Here is a 19573-nt window from a genome sequence, read left to right as displayed (position 1 = left end):
ACTGGGGCAGCTGCGTAGCTCAGTCGGTTAAGTTCCCAGCTCTTGATTTCCACCCGGGTCATGATTCATAGTTTCATGAGTTCAAGCCCCGCGTGAGCTCTGCGCTGAGGATATGGAGCCCACTCGGGATTCTCTCTCTCTCTCCCTGCCCCTCCCCCACATGCATTCTGTCTCTCTCAAAGTAAAACAAATTTAAAAACCTGCCCATCACTACCTCTGGTTCTCTCCCAATGGACTAACGCTTGCCCTCCGACCAGTCATTTCGCCTCCTGGGGCCTCCGATTTTCCCCTCAGCGGGGCTGAGGGTCCCAAGAGCTACCTGCGGTACTGGGGCCCGACTCCATTATTCATCTCTGGTGAGGACAGCAGTGGAACTAGATCAATAAGGAATTCAGTAACGAAGAAGTCAGTGATCATTAGCCAGGACCCTCCCTCCCTCCCCGCGTCACCCGTATAAACGAGATGACCATACTGGGGGGAAGAAATTCACTGGACTGCTCAGAGCCAACGAGCATTCAGTCAAAAGACCAGAAGGCGATGTTAAGGTTGTCTTCCCAAATTTTTTCGACTATGATTTATCGTTTTTAAAACCATACATCTCATTACTATGGACGTTTGCCCTCTTTTAAAGGGATCTTCCCCCTCACACTCCCAGTGCTGCCGTTCTCAGGTATTTAAGCCACCACCGGACAAGCTCCCTCGTGGCACAAGGGCCCCATAAGGTGGTGAACACCAAATCCCTTTTCTCTGTGCCGCACGTTCCGCGCGTCGGCTCCTGGGGCACGCACCTGATCTGGGGGCGGCCAGCCCGTCCTGCAGGTCGAGCGAGGGCCCCGCGCTCTCGCTGGGTTTAGGGCTGTGCTGCCCGGGTCTGTGCCCCAGGAGGTGGTACTTGTAGATGTCCATCATCAGGAACTCATTGAACTGCACGTGCTCATGGCGCTTCAGGGGCGTGCCGTGGCTGGACCAGCTCAGCCGCTGCAGGTGGATGCACAGACACTGAGGGAGCTGTGGGCGAGAGAAACCGAGGCAGCAGGCTGTCGGGGGCGCGACCCGGCGGGTCCCTGAGAGCTAGGCTGACAAGGTGTGTGGCATGGGCTCACCTTCCCTAGTTTCAGCTGCTTGACAAAGGTGGTCCTCTGGTGTTCCACCTTATCCCCATCCAACGTCCCTTTGGCTTCGATCTGAAATGAAAGAAACCTCTCTGCAGAATTTCTTGTAACGCAATTTCTTGTAACGCAACATCTGTGGCAAGCCGCAGGGCCGGCCGGTGTTCCGCCTGGATTCAGCTGGCGCCCGACTTTGACCCTGCTGAAGGAGCTCAGCCCCCCAGTTAATCGTGACCTGTTGTCAGTTTTAGTCGTCAAGCGACAGTGACAGAGGGGGCAAGAGAAGTGAGGCAGCAACGCTAGAACTCTGACGTGGGCACGTCGCCTGTTCTGTGTCTTCAAAAATTCTGCTCCACACGGTTCCTCTTCTTCAGAGGATGAAACACAAATGCTTATGGGAGTCGGGCAGGGCAGGTAAGCGTCAGTACAGCAGGGCATGAGACAAGGGAGCTGGGGGGGGCGGGGCATATGTCCTGTCTCAAAGCACAGTAGAGTCTTCCTGTAAACATTCTGTGGATGAAGTAAAACTCATCCAGAAAAGAGGTTTGGTCCATGGGCTACTGATTTCCCAGCCGAGTTACGTGACTGTGGCTAAAACGACCATCCGGGCACAGTCAGAAGAGCTCGCCGTGAGAGGCGCTCTATCAGGACACACAGGCCTAGGGGGTGACACTGGGGCTTAGGGCCATACCTGCGTACAGTTGTCACATACGACGTCCCGCACTGATTCTGATGAGATAAAGTGGTGAAGGCAGTGGTCCAGGGTCAGTGGATGCCCCTGAAGCACCAGAAAACAAAATTCACGATTACAACTTAAAAGAGAGCTATACTGAAACTCTTAACAGATGGCAGTGTCATCCCAGAGCTTTATTTGCTTTTATGGCCAATAAAGCTTCACAGATACTACTGGACATTCCCTGAGCAAAGTGGAGCTCAAGGCACCCTAGGCCTGCTCCTACGAGCTATTACGTAACATTGTAGAAACTTAAGGACTTCTACACTGTTTTAGATATCTTTGCATTTGAGAGTAACACGTGTATGTACACTCAAAAAAGCCAAAATTCCTGCAGCCAGAGAAAAACTGTCCACTTTCTTCTCCCCCCACATCGGGCCACGGTACCACACACGACAACTAAGACAGGTTCAGCCAACCAGGCGTCTGAGTAACGCACAGCACCTCAGCTACACAAAAACGCCTCAAAGCCCCTTCAGACCTCACTGTCTCCAAGATAGACGCCAAATAAACCATCGCGCAATACGTACCCATGTGGCAGCTGGAATACTCAGTGAAAGGCTATCGAAGGTATCGAATCGAACGGGACTCTGAAACAAACAGTGCAGAAAATCCAGAAAGGATGCAGGTTCAAGTCAAAGCTTTACAGATGGGAAGACACATGCCTATGAAACAGTTTAATATTTAGATGCCCAACATTTCCATAATGGAACACAGTGTACTTACCCAGAAGCAAATTCTAGGACAAACAACCTTGTCAACGTAACGGGCACAGTAATACCGAAGCACAGCTTGTAAGGTAACTACAGAACATACCTGACCCAGCAATGTAGGGATTTTATCCTCAGGAAATAACCCTGGACAAAACTACAAGGATGTCCATCACAGCATTATTTAAATTGGCACAATGTGAATAACTGAAGTTTCTAGGGAATGATTAAACAAATTACACCATGTCCACATTAAAAACAGTATAGAAGAGGGGCGCCTGGGTGGCGCAGTCGGTTAAGCGTCCGACTTCAGCCAGGTCACGATCTCGCGGTCCGTGAGTTCGAGCCCTGCGTCGGGCTCTGGGCTGATGGCTCGGAGCCTGGAGCCTGTTTCCGATTCTGTGTCTCCCTCTCTCTCTGCCCTCCCCCGTTCATGCTCTGTCTTTCTCTGTCCCCAAAAAAATAAATAAACGTTGAAAAAAAAAATTAAAAAAAAAAACAGTATAGAAGAATCGTATGAGTATACAGAAAGATGTGCCTGTTATAGTATTAGTTGCAAAAAAAAACCAAAAACAAAAAACCAGATGATAAAATAGGGTAAGAGTTCCTGCTTTTGGTGATGACAGAGTAGCTTGGCTAGACTAGCTGTCCTGAGATAACGCATATAAATGCTGGACCAAAACAAAACACGGCAACTGGAGAGCTACCGTCAACGCTTGGGAAAACAGGAACTCCGTGGGGAGATTTCCACTGTGTGACTTGTTGCCCGGGGGTGCTCCCCAGTCTCGCAGTTCAGTGTGGAGTGGAAAAAAGCAGCAGTCTTACAGGATGGAGGTATCAGAGGACTGAGTTCAGGGCTGGTAAAGAGGCTGGAGGAAATCCCAGAAAGAGGACAGCCACAGAGAGGAGGAACCCCCAGATCAATGTATAAACCCTGCCCAATTCCAAGGCAGGCACACGCCCGTGTGCACACCCACACCAGACATGCGGGCAAACTCCAGGGGCCTGGCAAAAAGCAGAAGCTAGAAGCTGAAAACACTCAGCAGAGATTTTGCTGCCCGATGTGGGGAAGACAGTTGGGCTTTGAGCTCAGCCAAGTTAACTGTACGCCAGAAGAGAATGCATTTTTTAGAGAAACGTAACAGAATCCAAAGTCTCTACTACGATGTTAATTAATATGCAATAAGAAATGACTAGACATACACTACGAAGAAAGAAGAAAATGTGAGCCGTGGTGAAAGACCCTTCGGATTGACCTGGATACTGAAATGAGCACAAGGACCTTAGCAAGAACTATGACAAATATGCTCAAGGACACAGAGGAGAGAGTTATTTAGTCCTGGTGGAGGACAAACGGGCAGTCTCGGTAGATATCCAGCAACTATGAAGAACTAAAAAGAAATTATACAACCAAGAGCACAGTAACCAAAATGAAAACTTTGCTGGACAAGCACACAAATGGCGATGGAGAGGAGTCTGTGAACTTGAAGACAAGTAAACAGAAATTATCCCATCTAAGGGACATGGAGGAAAGAGGCTGAAGAAAAGCGAACCAAGCCTCAGTAAGCTGTGGAACAGTACCACGCAAAGCAACAAGCAGAGAAAGGGGCATAAAATTTGGGGGGAAATTAATGGCAAAAAATATGTACAAGTTTGGTGAAAGACATGGACAGATACATGAAATTCAGCAAATTCCAAGCAAATACAAAGAAAACCATACCTGGGCACAGCATGGACAAACTGCTGAAACTCAAAAATAAAGAGAAAACCTTGTAAGCAGGCAGAGAAAAAAAAATGACACTGTACCTACAGGAGAACGGTATGAATCATGCCGACTGTGCATTAGAAAAACTGGAGGCCAGAAGACCACAGAACAATGCCTTCAAAGTGGTGAACTGCAAGGAAACAAGGCATGCGTGGGGGCCGCCCCTTCCACAGCTTGGAGGTAGGGGGCGGCAGGAGAGAGAATGGAGGGTGGAATTCGCGCGAAGAGATTGGGCCCTGGCTCTACCCGTCTGTGAGGCTGGGGCACGGCTCATGTCCTCAGGGGGCTCTGACTGGCAGGGTGGAGGGCATTCGGTGGGGAAGACGGGTGGGAGCTCAAATAGCAGCCTACGATGGTTCCACTCCGCCCCCCAAGGGATGATGTCACTCCCATGAATCCACTTCCGGGCCTATCTTTCTGCTTCAATGGCTTACTCAGTTATTCTTTGCCTGATGCTCAAGTGTAATCTGTAGACTGCTTCAAACACCACAGGTGGCCGTGGCGGGATCAGAAGGGGCGGGCAGGAAGAGTGGGGAGCAAGGAGAGAGAAGGAGGACTCTGTTATCTAGAACAATTACTGGAAATTCACCAGCTACAGCAGGAGAGCCCAAGGTAAAGCTGTGAGGTTCCTTCTGTCCCTGTTAGTTGCTCAAGAAGTAATGCGTTTTCTTTTTTTTTTCTTGTTTAATGTGTATTTATTTTTGAGAGAGAGTGCAGGAGAGGGGCAGAGAGAGAAAGGGACAGAAGATCCGAAGCAGGCTCCGCGCTGACAGCAGCGAGCCTGATGCGGGGCTGGAACCCATGAGCTGCGAGATCATGACCTGAGCTGAAATTGGACGCTCAACCTACTGAGCCACCCAGGCGCCCCAGTAATGCGCTTTTCGGAGCTCATCAGCAAGGCACAGAGAGACGCCACGGTAACGCCTCCTTGAAGGCCTTTCTTCCCCTACAACTCTTCACCTAGACCTTCCCCTTTTCCCTTCCTTTCCCTGGCATTGTAAAACAGCAAGTCAACTGTGGGAGGTATCTGGACACAAGGGTTTTCCTGCACCGTAAGCGGATGCGAGGCAATCCTTCGTGCCCTGCCCAGCTGGTCTTCCCTTCCACAGACTGAGATGACTTTTGTGGTCATCCATGTCCTAATGAGACACCATGGCTGGAAACAGACGTGCCGAATTAGTTCAGTCAAAAAAGCAAACAAATCAAATCAAAGCAAACCAAAACAACAGCAACCCCGAATCTGTATCTAGCAAAACTATTCTCAAAAAGAAAAAAAAAAAGGCAAAATGGAAGCCTTTTCATGTAAATGAAAACTAAATAAACTTGTTGCCAATAGACCTAAGAAATGTTAAAGGAATCTTTTTAGGCTGAAGGGGAAAAACATCAAATGGACTTGCGGCTACAGAAAGGACCAAAGAACACTGAGAATGGTAAATAGAAAACATTTCTTCAAAAACTTCTTTTCAACACATAAATTGCTTAAAGCAAAAATTATGACATTATCGTGGAGTTTGTAATATGTAGACGTAATATATATGACAAAAATACTACAGAAAAGGGGGTAATAGAACTCTACTTTTGTAGGTTTCCTGTATTTTACAGGGAGTATATTAACTCTAAATAGACCAGGATACATGAAAATTGCATGATGTAATCACACACACACACACACACACACACACACCCCCAATGTAAAAAAGTAGAGCTAAAAAGCCAATGGAGGAATTACAATGGAATACTCAGAAGTATTCAATTAACCCAAAGGAAGGCAGGAAAGGAAGCACAGAGGAACAAAAAAATTCTATGAGACAAACAGTAAATAAACGGTAAACTAACAGACTTAAGTCCAACCACATACTTACGTTTCAACATAAATGGACTAAGCACACTAATCAAAAGGCAAATTGTCAAACTGAACCCAATTATATGCTGTCTACAAAAGCTACACTTCAAATACAAAGGCAAAAATTAGCTCAAAAATAAGAGAATAGAGGGGCGTCTGGGTGGCTCAGTCGGTTGAGTGTCCAACTTCGGCTCAGGTCATGATCTGGAGGTCCGTGAGTTCGAGCCCCACGTCGGGCTCTGTGCTGACAGCTCAGAGCCCGGAGCCCGCTTCAGATTCTGTGTCTCCCTCTCTCCGCCCCTCCCCCACTCATGCTCTGTCTCTCTCTGTCAAAAATAAATAAACTTAAAAAAAATAAGAGGATAGATAGATAGATAGATAAATTAGAGAACAAAAGAGATATCCTATAGAAACACTAGTTAGAAACTAATGGGACGAAATAGACTATTAAAACAAGGAGGCTTACCAAAGATATAGAAGGACATTTTATCAGGAAAGTAAGAGTCAACTCATCATAACAGCCCATATGTATATACCTAATAGCAAAGCCTCACAAGAAATTCTACGAAAATAAAACTAAAGAAAGAAAGAAAAACATGGGAATGCAAGCTGGTGCAGCCACTCTGGAAAACAGTATGGAGGGTCCTCAAAAAACTAAAAACAGACCTACCCTACGACCCAGCAATTGCACTACTAGGCATTGATCGAAGGGATACAGGTGTGCTGTTTTGAAGGGACACATGCACCCCCATGTTTATAGCAGTGCTATCGACAATAGCCAAAGTATGGAAAGAGCCCAAATGTCCATCGAGGGATGAATGCATAAAGAAGATGTGGTATATATACACAATGGAGTATTCCTCGGCAAACAAAAGAATGAAATCTTGCCATTTGCAACTATGTGGATGGAACTGGAGGGTATTATGCTAAGTGAAATTAGTCAGTCAGAGAAAGACAAAAGTCATATGACTTCACTCATAGGAGGACTTTAAGAGACAAAAGAGATGAACATAAGGGAAGGGAAACAAAAATAATATAAAAACAGGGAAGGAGACAAAACAGAAGAGACTCATAAATATGGAAAACAAACAGAGGGTTACTGGAGGGGGGGGGGGGCCGATGGGCTAAACAGGTAAAGGGCATTAAGGAATCTACTCCTGAAATCATTGTTGCACTATATGCTAACTAATTTGGATGTAAATGAAAACAAGTCAAATTAAACAAAAGACAGTAAAAAAAGAAAGAAAGAAAGAAAAACAGATAATTCTAGCAAATAATTAAGGAAGAAACAATACCAAGCTTAACCAAAGTCCTTCAGGAAACAGGAGGAAGGAACACTTCCCAGCTTATTTTATGAGTAGAGTATAATCCTCATAACAAAACCTGACAAAAGACATTACAAGAAACCGTAAGACCAGTATTCCTCACGAACACAGACACTAATCTCCTTTAGATAATATTAGCAAACCAAACCCGGTAATATATGTAAAAGAATACATCACAGTAAAGCGAGGTTTATTCCGGAAACACAAGGCTGGTTTAACATTAGAAAAATCAGTCACTGCAACTCACCATATTAAGAGAATAAAAGAAAAACATGATGCTGAGTGAAAGAAGCTAGTCACAAAGGACCACATATGGTACGATTCCGTGTATATGAAATGTCCAGAAGAGGCAAATCTATAGAGACAGAAGTAGGTCAGTGGTCGCCAGGGGCTACAAGTGTGGGGGAGATGGAGAGAAACTGCTAATGGGTACGGGCGTTTTGGGCGGGGGTTGAAAACATCCTAAAATGGATCAAGGTGCTAATTACGCAATTCTCCATTTTTGTATTTATGTCGGAAATTTTCCAAATAAAAAGTTATTTTAAAACATCAAAGCAAAAAAACAAAAACAAAACAACCCCCAAGCAAGAGAATCTATTGTGTCTACCATCCGTAGAGACCCAGCCTTGAGACTCGAATTCCTGCCAATCCACAATGGGTCTGCCATTAGTGCAGAAAATGCCCCTGAGGGTCAAAGGACAGGTTGACACTGACTAAAGGGAGGCGGTCAGTCCACTATGTGTGCAGAGCCCAGGCAATCACAAACGCCATATACCAATGTCAGTCCATTCTCCAGATGCTTCACGAATCTTAACTTGAAAGAAAACCATAGAAAATATCAAGTTCTGCTACTGTAATTACCTGGTGCTCACAGTGTTTGCAGACCATGTTGCTCGTAAGTCTTCCGTGGAAGGGATGCTGGGATTTCCAGTGATTGGACGTGGGGTGAGGTGACCCTGGAACACAGAACACGTCTGGATATGCCACCTCCAGCCCCTTGGTACCAACCTCAAAATTCACCCTCCTTTTCAGTACGTGGTAGGAACTCCCCTCTTTAGAAAAAAACGTTCCTGGAAGGTAAACTGAAATAGCTTTCCTTACTGACTTCCATCAAAAAAAAAAAAAAAAAAACAACCCCTTCCCTTTCACAGGAGAACTGATACAGGTCCTTAAATGTGGTTTCCGTATAACGGGTACAGCCACATTTAAAAAAGGAATTTGTGGGGCGCCTGGGTGGCGTAGTCGGTTAAGCGTCCGACTTCAGCCAGGTCACGATCTCGCGGTCCGGGAGTTCGAGCCCCGCGTCGGGCTCTGGGCTGACGGCTCGGAGCCTGGAGCCTGCTTCCGATTCTGTGTCTCCCTCTCTCTCCGCCCCTCCCCCGTTCATGCTGTCTCTCTCTGTCCCAAAATAAATAAATAAATGTTGAAAAAAAAAATAATCATGGTTTATAAAATGTTTGCAATGTCCAAAGATGGATACCACAAGGCAACATTCCAGAAAGTGAGATAAACGTCTGAAAGCCATCAGAATAAGCAAGTTCTGAAAAACTGGGATTTTTTTTTGATAGGATGGGAGTTAGAGCAATAAAGAGCGTGGTGTGCTAGTCAGAAAACACACACCCTAGACTCGGGCAACCCTGGGCTGGGTCCCAGCTGTGTCACCTCATCTCTGTGAGCCTCGTTAAGATGCTGCAGCCGCTGGCACCCAGTCTTGGGCTCAAAAGCTAATCGTTATTATTACTACTGATGCACAAAGGAATCAGTTTGTCTTATTGTCCCCCCTCTTGAGTTTAGGTCTTAAGAAAACAATTCCTTCTAAGGAGGACTGTGATCGTTTGCTGCGGACATGACAGTTTCAGCTTTATTAAGTTCCTCGAGTGAGATCAAGGCCAAGAAGGTAGAAAGAAAACCCTTGTCTGAGGTGGAAACAGGTCCGTTACTTTTGTTCGGAGCGGGAAACCAAGCAAGGCCCTGGTGTGTGGGGAACGATTCAAGATGGTCCGAACGAACAATGGAAAGCTGTTCCCAAAACACAAGCTCCTTTGCAAGTACGCACAGTTCAAGCTGGATTGGATGTCACCAGAAAAAAAAAACAATTTTTCTTAAACAACAACTCATTGTCACATCTCAAAAGTACCCATCTTCTGTGTTACAGTTCAAGGGGAAGGATTACCTCTCGTACGGCAGGTTATTTGTTTAGGAGTTATCTCTGGCTGCTGCTGTAGGGAAAAAAGAAGAAGGAAAACAGACTGAAAACCCAGCCGCAATCCCTTCTACACCCTCACGCGGCTCCTGAAGCTTACAAGCTTCTCTGCTGATGGCGCCACTTAAACCCGACTTTTAACAAGAGATCCTAAAAGTAGCCCTGGTGATCCTCTCTGGTTGGTGACTGTACCCAATCATCAAATGCAATCAAAACACACTTCCTCTCTCTGGAATATTCCCTCCCATCCCTTTGCTAGTTAACTTTTACCAGCTCCCTAATATCTATAGTGTTCTAGGGAAATGAGGATTCATTTAGCATTCTTACGGCTCCTTGTTCCCTAGATTAGATGGGGGGCAAGGGGGAAGAAATACCTTTTCTTCTCAAAGCCAATACAAATCGTAGTGATGAATCATTTTAAAGAGGCTTGGTACCCTAACCAAAGTCACCAATTGCAAAGTTTACAGCTTAAGACAATCCCCCCAGCCCCACTCCCACTAGTAATTTTTATTGAGACTTTTTTTTTTTGACAGAGAGAGACAGAGTGTGCGCATATGCACGCACGGAGGGAGGGGCAGAGGGAGAAAGAGCATCCCAAACAGGGCCCAAGCCCAGCACAGTGCCCGATGCGGGGCTCGGTCCCACAACCGTGAGATCATGACCTCAGCCGACACCAAGAGCCGGATGCTTAACCGACTGAGCCACCCAGGCGCCCCGAGACTTACTGTGGAGTTGAAAGTGGTACAAAGATTACACTTGTGCTCCCTATACCTATTAAATATGCACGAACCACATACACGTATTGAGAGGATTAACGACTTACCTCCAGGGAGTGCACATCAAACAAATGTGTGACCCGGGGCTGCCGGTCCCGCTCATCTTCCAAGGACGAGGTAATGACGTGGAATAACTCGTGGGCATCCTGTCACAGGGCAAAGCTGCCTCAGAGAGGCCCGAGGAGGCTGGGGCCGCATCAGAACCGCCCTGCGTGGACCACCAGGCACACCTGCAGCCACTGGGGCAGAATCTGCCCCCCACCTTCTCCAGGTTCAGCCCATCGACAGCTACCTCCCCGACACTTTCCCCGTAAAGGCCCTTCGACTAAGGGGCTCAAGGGGAGGGAGAAGGAAAGCAAGCTTGGGGCACAGGGCTGCCTTCACACCTGCCACCTCCCAGCCTGTCTCAGCTTTGTCAACATGGCCCTGACCTCCGCCCCGCCTACTTTTGTTGTGGTGGTGGTAAAACAAACACATCGCATAAACGTTACGGCTTTAACCGTTTTGAAGCGTACAGTTCCATAGGGTTAGGTACGTCCACACGTCGTGTCACCGCCACCACGGCCCATTCTCCGAACCGTCCCAGCTTCCCCAGCTGAAACTCTGTTCCAGTCAAATATCAACTCCCAGCCCCTTCCTCCCTGGGCCTGGGCACCCACCATTCCACTCTCAGTCTCTCAAAATCTGGCCACTCTCAGAAACTCACAGAAGGAATCACACAGTATTTGTCCTTCTGTGACCGGCTTGCTACACTCAGCACAATGTCCTCAAGGCCCGTCCACGCTATAGCCCGGCTCACAATTTCCTTCCTTGTTTCCCATCTCAGGCCTGTCCTTTGCACTCCGGCCTGAGCGGCCGGCCCACATCTTCACACAGGGCCCCTTCTCATCCTTCACGTTTCTGCCGGAAAGGCACCTGCGCAAGGAGACCCTCCCTCGAGGACTCTCCCCGACTCACCCCCCTCCCCCCCCCCGCCGGTGCAGCGGGTCCTCTACCAGAGACACAGCCCGAATCCCAGAGGACTCTGCCTCCCCTGCCCCAACCCTCTCTGCCTCCCTGCCTCTGAGGCAGGCCATCCCCGGCCTGGACACCTGCTCTGGCCTCTCCACTTCCCTCTCTGCTCCCTCTGCCCGGCTCCGGTCCCTCGGGTACAGCACGTGCCGTTCACACATAAATCAGGTCACGGCGGGTGCCTATAAAGCCTCCAGTGGTCCCGCCACTGCACACCGAGCAGAAACCCCCCTCCGGCCCAGGGCACTGGGGGCCCCGCGCAACCCGCCCCCTGCCACCATCGGAGCGCCCTCCCCTCCGCGGCTCTGCTGCGGCCGGCCCCAGCCACACCGACCTCCCTGTCCTTCCCAAACACCGCAGCCTCGAGGCTTTCGCCCCACACCCAGGCTCTTCACAGGACTCACTTCGTTTCAGACTTCAGGTCCCAGCAAAAAAGTCCCAGACATCAGGACCCAGACTTCGGGTCTCCAGAAGAGTCTTCTCTACCTGAAGGAGTCCCCCCACTGCTCTTCTCTCCCCGCCAGCTCCAAGCCCCTGACACTTGCACGGTCACTGTCACGTTGGCGTGCTCATCTTGTGGTTAGCACATTTTGAAATGACCTCTTTACTGTCCACAGAAACCTGCAAGCCATGTTTGCCGCTACAACCCCAGGCCCCCCACAAGCCCTGCCTGAGGCAGGCATTCGATAGGTATTTGTTGCAGGGGACGAACCACTGGATTCTACGCCTGAAATCATCATTGCGCTACATGCTAACTAACTTGGATGTAAACTTAAAAAAAAATAAATATTTGTTGCACGTATAAATGAAGCCCCTCCTAGGCTATGAATGGCCGTGATGGAGAGTGATGGAGGTACAAAGCTAAAAGGCAAGGCCCTCGAAGGACGCACAACCCAGGGGTGGACGTGGCAGCCTGGCTATTTATCGAGTGACGCTGCCGCAGCCTGAAAGGGACCAGCTTTTCCAGGGCAGCTCACAGACAAGGCGTCTGGACCAACCCTTGAAGCTGGAGCAGGGGTTCGCCAGAGGGAAAAATCTCAAGACAAGATGCCGTCAGACCCAACCCTATCGTGTCTGTGAGCCACGGAGCTCCTCGGCCTCGAGGAAAGGAAGGTATCGCAGACGGGGGTGGGGCTTCGGCGGGCACTTTAGCACCAGCTGGGCTCCAGCCCTGGCTCTGCCACTCGGAGAGCCGTGTGACTTCGGGCAAGCCACCCTGTTCCTCCGAACCTCGGTGTTCTCATCCGCAAGATGGGGACAGTGACCGTGAGTCCTGACGGGGCCGTTGTGAGGATTAAATCAGAGAACTCAACGGAGGCACACTGGCCCAACACAGCTGCCACAGCCCTGGCTCTAGACCCTGAAGAGTGGTTGACGGTGCGAGTCTGCTGCTGACCGACTAGGTCCGTAAAGCGGAGATGCGGACAAGGCCCTGGGCCAGTAGCTCCGGCTGCCTCCAGAGGGCAAGAGGCTGGCGGCCAGCCATGCTTGCCTCTTTCCCGTGCACAGCGCAGCACCACGTGGCTCAGTGACTGCTACCTGCGGAAGCTGTTGGAAATACATCCAAGGAGTAACGGGGACTGCAGTCAAGGGTCCCTGACAGACAAGCACGACTTAGCAAAGGTATCCGATGTCCCTGGGACTACATCTCAGCCATTCTCTCGGGTTAGAGAGAGGAAAATGCAGCTAAGTCGTGCCAGTTACCAGAGGAGGATTTAGTAAGATTTTCTAAATGGAGAAACGTTTCAACGTACAAGGGATTCGTCGAGATGCGTTGTAAGGAAGTAGAAAGAGCGTCAACACCCGGTTTACAAAGTAATGCCCGTGCAGCTTCAGACTGAAGTGGAAACAGAGGTAGTCTTTAAAAACAAGGGGGGCTGGGAAGCCTTCCCCCCTCACTTTTCAGCGTTTTTAAACGCATTTCACTCCCGTCCCACCCTTGGGAGGACCCACGGGCTGTCTCCCATTTCTCGGGTCTATTATCTGGATGGTGGAGGCAGAAGCCGCCCACACAAAGCTGGTCCCGAGACCGTCCTAGAAAGGTAGCCAGGGAGGCCGTACCAGCACATCAGCGGAAGCTAAACGCCCTGTCCCTACAACTTAACTCTCGGCTTCGGTCTCAGACTCACCGTCGGCAATAGCAGCGGTCTGAGGGGGGGGGTGTGGTCAGGACCAAAACAGGCAGTGACCCTGCAGTTGTGGGAAAGGGAGTACGAGTGGCTGGAAGAAGGCCCTGGGGGTGCATATGACAGCTGCTCAAGGTCTGGGGCTACTTCAATTCATCTAGCCTCTAAAAACGATTTCTTCTTAAAAATGGGGGTGTGGTTCAAAAAAGCCCCTCTAAGCCCCAAAGGTAAAGCCACCCGCCTCTCTCTGGAAGATCCAGGTGGCCCTGGGATCCAATGACGTGCAAAGTCACTCCAGAACAAAAAAGAGGTTCGCTCTTTGGCAATGAGGTGTTCCTGCCCTATCCTGCTAACCTTTCCACCCAACGGGTAAGAAACAAACAAAAACCGTTGCATTTCTCCTCTGATCGCGAGAATGGGAACAGAACTTGCGATCCGGTCCCAGAATACTAAGGCAGGCTAGAATGCCACAGAAATGTACACTCAGGCCAGGCGAGCGCAAGGTCAATACTGGCATTTTTTCTTCATGCCTTAGCAACGAGGCTACTTTTCAGCCGTCATCGCGAGCTCAGGCCCCAGCGCATTAGTGGGCAGAATGGGAGGTTCACCTGTTCTTCAAATGAAGAGATCTGCCATCTGTACATTCTTAAGACATCCAACAAGCAGCTCGCATCTAAGACCTCATCGTCAGTAACTTCTTGGCAGGACAAAGCTGGAAACCAAAAAGGTAACGCCATTAGTAAATTCACTAGCCTCACAACAAGCCAGGAAACCTGTCCTGCACAACATATCAAAGCTAATTAAGCCTCTCGATGTAAAATCCACCTTGAGTTATAGTTCTTTCATTATTCCTCTTTGTAGCCTCAACCACTGCACAGAGGGCTGTTAGGCACTGCGTATTTGCTGAAGGAATATGATCTTTCATGAGGCTATAGCATTTACATGAAGTAATCGATTTCGGCTATTTGAATTATCGTCATCGATATAAATTGCTGCGAGATTCCTCCTGAATGAAATGATTTTAACTCACAACTCTGAGGGCGGGAGACCCCTCAAGACTTCATCTAGTCCAACCCACACTCAGTGCTTAACCCCCTCACCCCACCCCACCCAACAGGACTCTCTCTGGGGCCACGGGGCCTCTGCTAGTATCTGTCTGCACTGGAGTTTCTGATTATCACAGGACAAGCTCTGCGGGGCAGCATGAAAGGGTCTGCTGAGTAGTTCACTTTTCAGTCATATGTAAAACCAAGCCTAACAAACAAAAATGAACGTGTGACAGGCTCACGAGTCTATACTGTCATCACAGCTAGATCAAGGGTTGGCAAGCTGTTTCTGTAACATGTCCGACGGTAGGCGTTTTAGGCTCTGTGGGCTCTGCCGAGACTACTCAACGCTGCTACTGTGGCACCAAGGCAGCCAGACCGCAAGTAAGTGGGCATGGCTGTTTGAATAAAACTTTATTTGCAAAAACAGGCCGCGGAGCAGACCTGACCCACGGGCCAGAGTTTGCGGACTCCTGATCCTGACGGCCCCCTTCCGTCGCATGCCTCGCCGGCCCAGCGCTGCTAGACAGAGTGTGGGAGATAAAAATACAGGGGCCCGCCACCTCTGTGCAGTTTCCCGAGTTCAACTACCTCCAGACCGACTAAGCCAGCCCGTTGCTTCTCTTTAATTTGCAGTTGGTAAACTGGAGAGAGTCCTTTGGACACTTCGGGCTCTGACTCAGGAGCCTGAATGTGGTGGGGACTTTGGGGGGGGGGGGGGTAGCCTGTGGAGAAGCAGCAGCCCGGGGAGCCAGTGCTAAGTCCCGAGGCTCCCCTTAGCACTGAGGACCCTGGTGTCACATCTTTACCCTCCAGAACAAAGGGCGCCCATTAGGACAGCAACCGAACCTCCTTCTTCCTCTTACGCCCCTCAAGCAGCCTGTGTGGTAGCTTTTTTCCTCTCAAGGAAAATTTTAATGTCTCCTTTAGCCTAATTTTGCTTAAAATCCCACGAGGTGACTTAGCAATATCTACTAATTTTTATGTCCTATGATTCATGTCCTAGCAGTCTGACTTTCTCAGGATCTACTGCAGGCAAACACAGGCCCGTGTGCACTAGGGGCACGTACAAGACCATTCGCTGGGGCCCTTCTATGACCACAAGGCACCGGAATCCAACAGCTAAGTAAACTGAGGTATCCTGACGTTCTGGATACTGCACAATTGTGAAAGTGAATGAGGTTTGCAAATCACATATCTGATAAGGGACTGATATCCAGAACGTGTTAAAAGCTCGCCAAACTCAACAACAACAAAAACACAGACAACCCAATTCAAAAACGGACAAGGGACTTGAGTAGACATTTACAAAAAACAAAACAAAACAAAACAAAACAAAACGATCAAAACAACTATACAAATGGCCACACAAAAACTTACGCGCAACATCACTTATCAGTAGGGAAATGCAGATCAAAACCACAATGAGAAATCACTTCACAGCCATTATGGCTACTATCAAAAAGACAGACGATAACGAGCGTGAGCGAGGAGGTGGAGAACTGGAACCCTCTGCACACCTGTTGGTGTGAATGCAAACTGGTGCAGCTGCTCTGGAAAACGGCATAGTGATTCCTCAAAACATTAAACAGAATGACCATTTGGTGCAGCAATCCCACTTGGAGGTATACAACCAAAACAATAAAAAGCAGGGACACGAGTAGGTAGGTATCTGCACACCCGCGTTCACAGCAGCATCATTCACAAAAGCCAAAGGTGGAAACAACCCACACGTCCCTTGACTTATGAATGGATAAACAAAATGTGGTATGTACATACAATGGAGCATTATTCATCTTTAGCCTTAAAAAGGAACAGAATTCTGACACCTGCTACCACACGGATGAACTTCAAGGACGCTGTGCTGAGTGAAACAAGCCGGACACACAAGGACAAATATTCTATGACTCCACTTCTATGAGATACAGAGTCAAACTCAGAGACAGGGAGTAAAATACTGGTTTCCAGGGTCTGGGGACAGAGGAGAATGGGAAGTCACTACCTAACGGATACAGAATTTCGATAGGGGATGATGGAAAAGTTCTGGTGATGAAGAGGGGTATGGTTGCAGAGCAATGTGAATGTACTCAGTGCCACATAAATGTGCACTTAAAAACGGTTAAGATGGTAAATTTTATGTTATGGGTATCTTGCCGCAATTTTTAAAAACTGGGCAATGCGGGGCGCCTGGGTGGCGCAGTCGGTTAAGCGTCCCACTTCAGCCAGGTCACGATCTCACGGTCTGTGAGTTCGAGCCCCGCGTCGGGCTCTGGGCTGATGGCTCAGAGCCTGGAGCCTGTTTCCGATTCTGTGTCTCCCTCTCTCTCTGCCCCTCCCCCGTTCATGCTCTGTCTCTCTCTGTCCCAAAAATAAATAAACGTTGAAAAAAAAAAATTTTAAAAACTGGGCAATGGAGGGGCGCCTGGGTGGCTTAGTCTGTTAAGCATCCGACTCTTGATTTTGGCTCAAGTCACGATCCTGCGGTTTGCAGGTTCGAGCCCCACCTTGGCCCCCACGCTGGCAGTGCAGTCTGCTTGGGATTCTCCCAAAAACAAAAAACCGGGCAATGGAAATGAGTGGGCAATTCACAGACGACAGAAGACCAATAAACTCACAAAAGAGAAAAAAAATGAAGGAGGTAAAGCTATATGTGGGGACATGGACATTTCTCCAACATGTATTATATTATTTGCTTCGGAAAAAACATAAATGAGACAATATATTATTTTTGTGGGTACTTAAAAACATATTTCAACGCATAGAAAACAGCCTGGAAGGATACACTTAGATTTTACTTTGGGAAGAAAGAAGGGGAACAGGATTGGGGCAGTGATAAAGGGAACCATGGCCTTATGTAATGGCTTAATTTTCTACAAGGAGAATTTATTCATGCATTACTTGTGTAATTAAAAATTACCTCTAAAAACCGAAATAAAAAGTCACTGAGAAGCAGACACAGAGAGGGGAGAACAGACTGAGGTGGAGTGGCCCTGCACGGCTCTGGCTCCCAGCACAGCATCACGCGTGTGAAAAGGGGAGACCGGAGGTCACGCTAGGACGGCTCCTGAACCTGCATTATACTGCCCGTAGGGACATTTCAGCTTTTCACTCTGGAATGGTATTTATTTTTAACAGGGTAGTAGAAGATTTTTTTTTAATTTTTTTATTTATGTTTATTTTTGAAAGAGACAGAAAGAGAGACAGAGCGTGAGCGGGGGAGGGGCAGAGAGAGAGAGAGAGAGAGAGAGAGAGAGAGAGAGAGAGACACAGAATCCGAAGCAGGCTCCAGGCTCTGAGCTGTCAAAACACAGCCCAACGTGGGGCTCGAACCCATGAACCGTGAGATGGTGACCTGAGCCGAAGTGGGACGCTCAACCGACTGAGGAACCCAGGCACCCCTAGAAGAAATTATTTTCAAACTGCCTGTTACACAGAACAGTAGAACTCGCTTTCCGTGTCAGGCTGGGCTCGCCGGGGAAAACACCCCAGTGAAGCAACAATGAGCTGTTTTTTAAATCCATTTTCTTCCTGACTGTGAGAGTAAGCTGTAGAAATATGGTTGTTTTGTTTTCTCTTAATGTTCCCAAACTGTCAATTGCACAAGACCAAAACGGCCTGTCCGGCCTTTATCTGTGGACATTTTTGCTTTGCTGAAGTCAAATTACATCGTATTTTGAACACTGCTCTTTTTAAACTCGGTATTATAGCCTATGCCTCTCCCAAATTAAAAAAAAATACAACACAACACTTTATAAAGATGATTCATAACGGCTACGTAATATTTCGTTGACTGCTTAATCATTCTGCTGCTGGACATTGACATTTTCTACCCCCTGCCCTCCTCTGTAACAAGGTGTTGGGAGATCTTTGTACATACAATAGCATTTCCCAAATCGTGTTCTGTGGAATGTCCTTGGGAGGTCAACAGATGTTATGGGAGGAAAAACTAGTTCTACAGTCAAAAGAACTGGCCTAAAAATGAAGTTGGACTGGTGATTTCCTTTACCAATACAACCTTTACCAAGACTGTTATATATGTGACTTCCCAAGCTCGGGGTTGCTGTTTAGCCATTCCTAAACTGGCTTGCTCTCAGAATTCCATTTCAGGCTAGTGCAAATCACGGTCGGCAGAATTATTAGGTCAAATGGAACCGGGCATTTTGCAAGCTATCACTGTGTGGTTCCAAGCTGCTTTCCAGAAAGTCTGCCCTACGTTACACCACCACCAGCACAGGTGAACACGTCACCCATCAGAACTGTGGATAGTTCAGTCTTTGCTGACAAGCAAAACGACGATAACCCCTCCGGTATGCTATCTGTATTTCTCTGATGATGGCCACGTTGAATATTTGAGGGTCTGTTAGATACACTGTGAACCCGCATACAATCTGTACTATTTCTTCTGTGAATTACCTTACCTCTTAGGCTAAGACACTTCTTTTCTTTAAACTTGAATAAACCAGAGTACTTCTCACAATCAAAATGCTTAAGTGGCAGTGGATGTATTTTCCTCCCGAAAAAAGCTATTAATAAGCTGACGATAATTTAAAAATAAATGGCTACATCTTTAATTAAAAAAATAGCTGTTTGTATCTACTGGACCCTTCGTGTTTTGTTTGTTTGTTTTCCATAAAGATCTGTACGATCTTTTTTCACACAAAGGCTATTAACCCTTCGCCTGTCGCCTGGGCTGCTGCTTTCAAAACGCACACAATCCCCTTTAAATTCCCAGTTAGATACCTTTGAGGAGGTGCAACAAGGTTAAGGATAAATACTGGTGTGGGGGGGGCTCCTTCTGATCCCTGGTGTACTGGGTGGTAAACTCTTCCAGCCACTTGATGAAAGCGGGGCAGGCAGACAAGCCTTGCAGCAGGGAGTTCATGAAGCAGGTGTTCCCTAAGTTGACCAGCCCGGGCACCAGCCCTG

The 19573-nt window shown here is 48.1% G+C and overlaps 1 protein-coding gene across 7 annotated transcripts in view; it reads right to left on the bottom strand.

Moving 5' to 3' along the window:
- The window catches only part of USP30 (ubiquitin specific peptidase 30), a 59792-nt gene that overhangs the window by 3426 nt on the left and 36793 nt on the right, over window positions 1-19573 (bottom strand). For 5 of the 7 annotated variants that reach the window (XM_047826918.1, XM_047826917.1, XM_047826919.1 and 2 more), the window contains 9 exons: window positions 19388-19570; window positions 14210-14313; window positions 10512-10610; window positions 9659-9704; window positions 8347-8441; window positions 2373-2432; window positions 1801-1887; window positions 1104-1184; window positions 789-1008 (listed from right to left, as the gene is read on the bottom strand). In XM_047826918.1, the coding sequence (XP_047682874.1) occupies window positions 789-1008; window positions 1104-1184; window positions 1801-1887; window positions 2373-2432; window positions 8347-8441; window positions 9659-9704; window positions 10512-10610; window positions 14210-14313; window positions 19388-19570 (975 nt within the window). The remainder of the gene's footprint in view (window positions 1-788; window positions 1009-1103; window positions 1185-1800; window positions 1888-2372; window positions 2433-8346; window positions 8442-9658; window positions 9705-10511; window positions 10611-14209; window positions 14314-19387; window positions 19571-19573) is intronic. The other 2 variants (XM_047826916.1, XM_047826914.1) reach the window with 2 other exon arrangements.

The sequence above is a fragment of the Prionailurus viverrinus genome, chromosome D3 (assembly GCF_022837055.1).
Source record: "Prionailurus viverrinus isolate Anna chromosome D3, UM_Priviv_1.0, whole genome shotgun sequence".
Lineage (NCBI taxonomy): Eukaryota > Metazoa > Chordata > Mammalia > Carnivora > Felidae > Prionailurus > Prionailurus viverrinus.
This window is presented reverse-complemented; position numbering and strand designations above follow the sequence as displayed.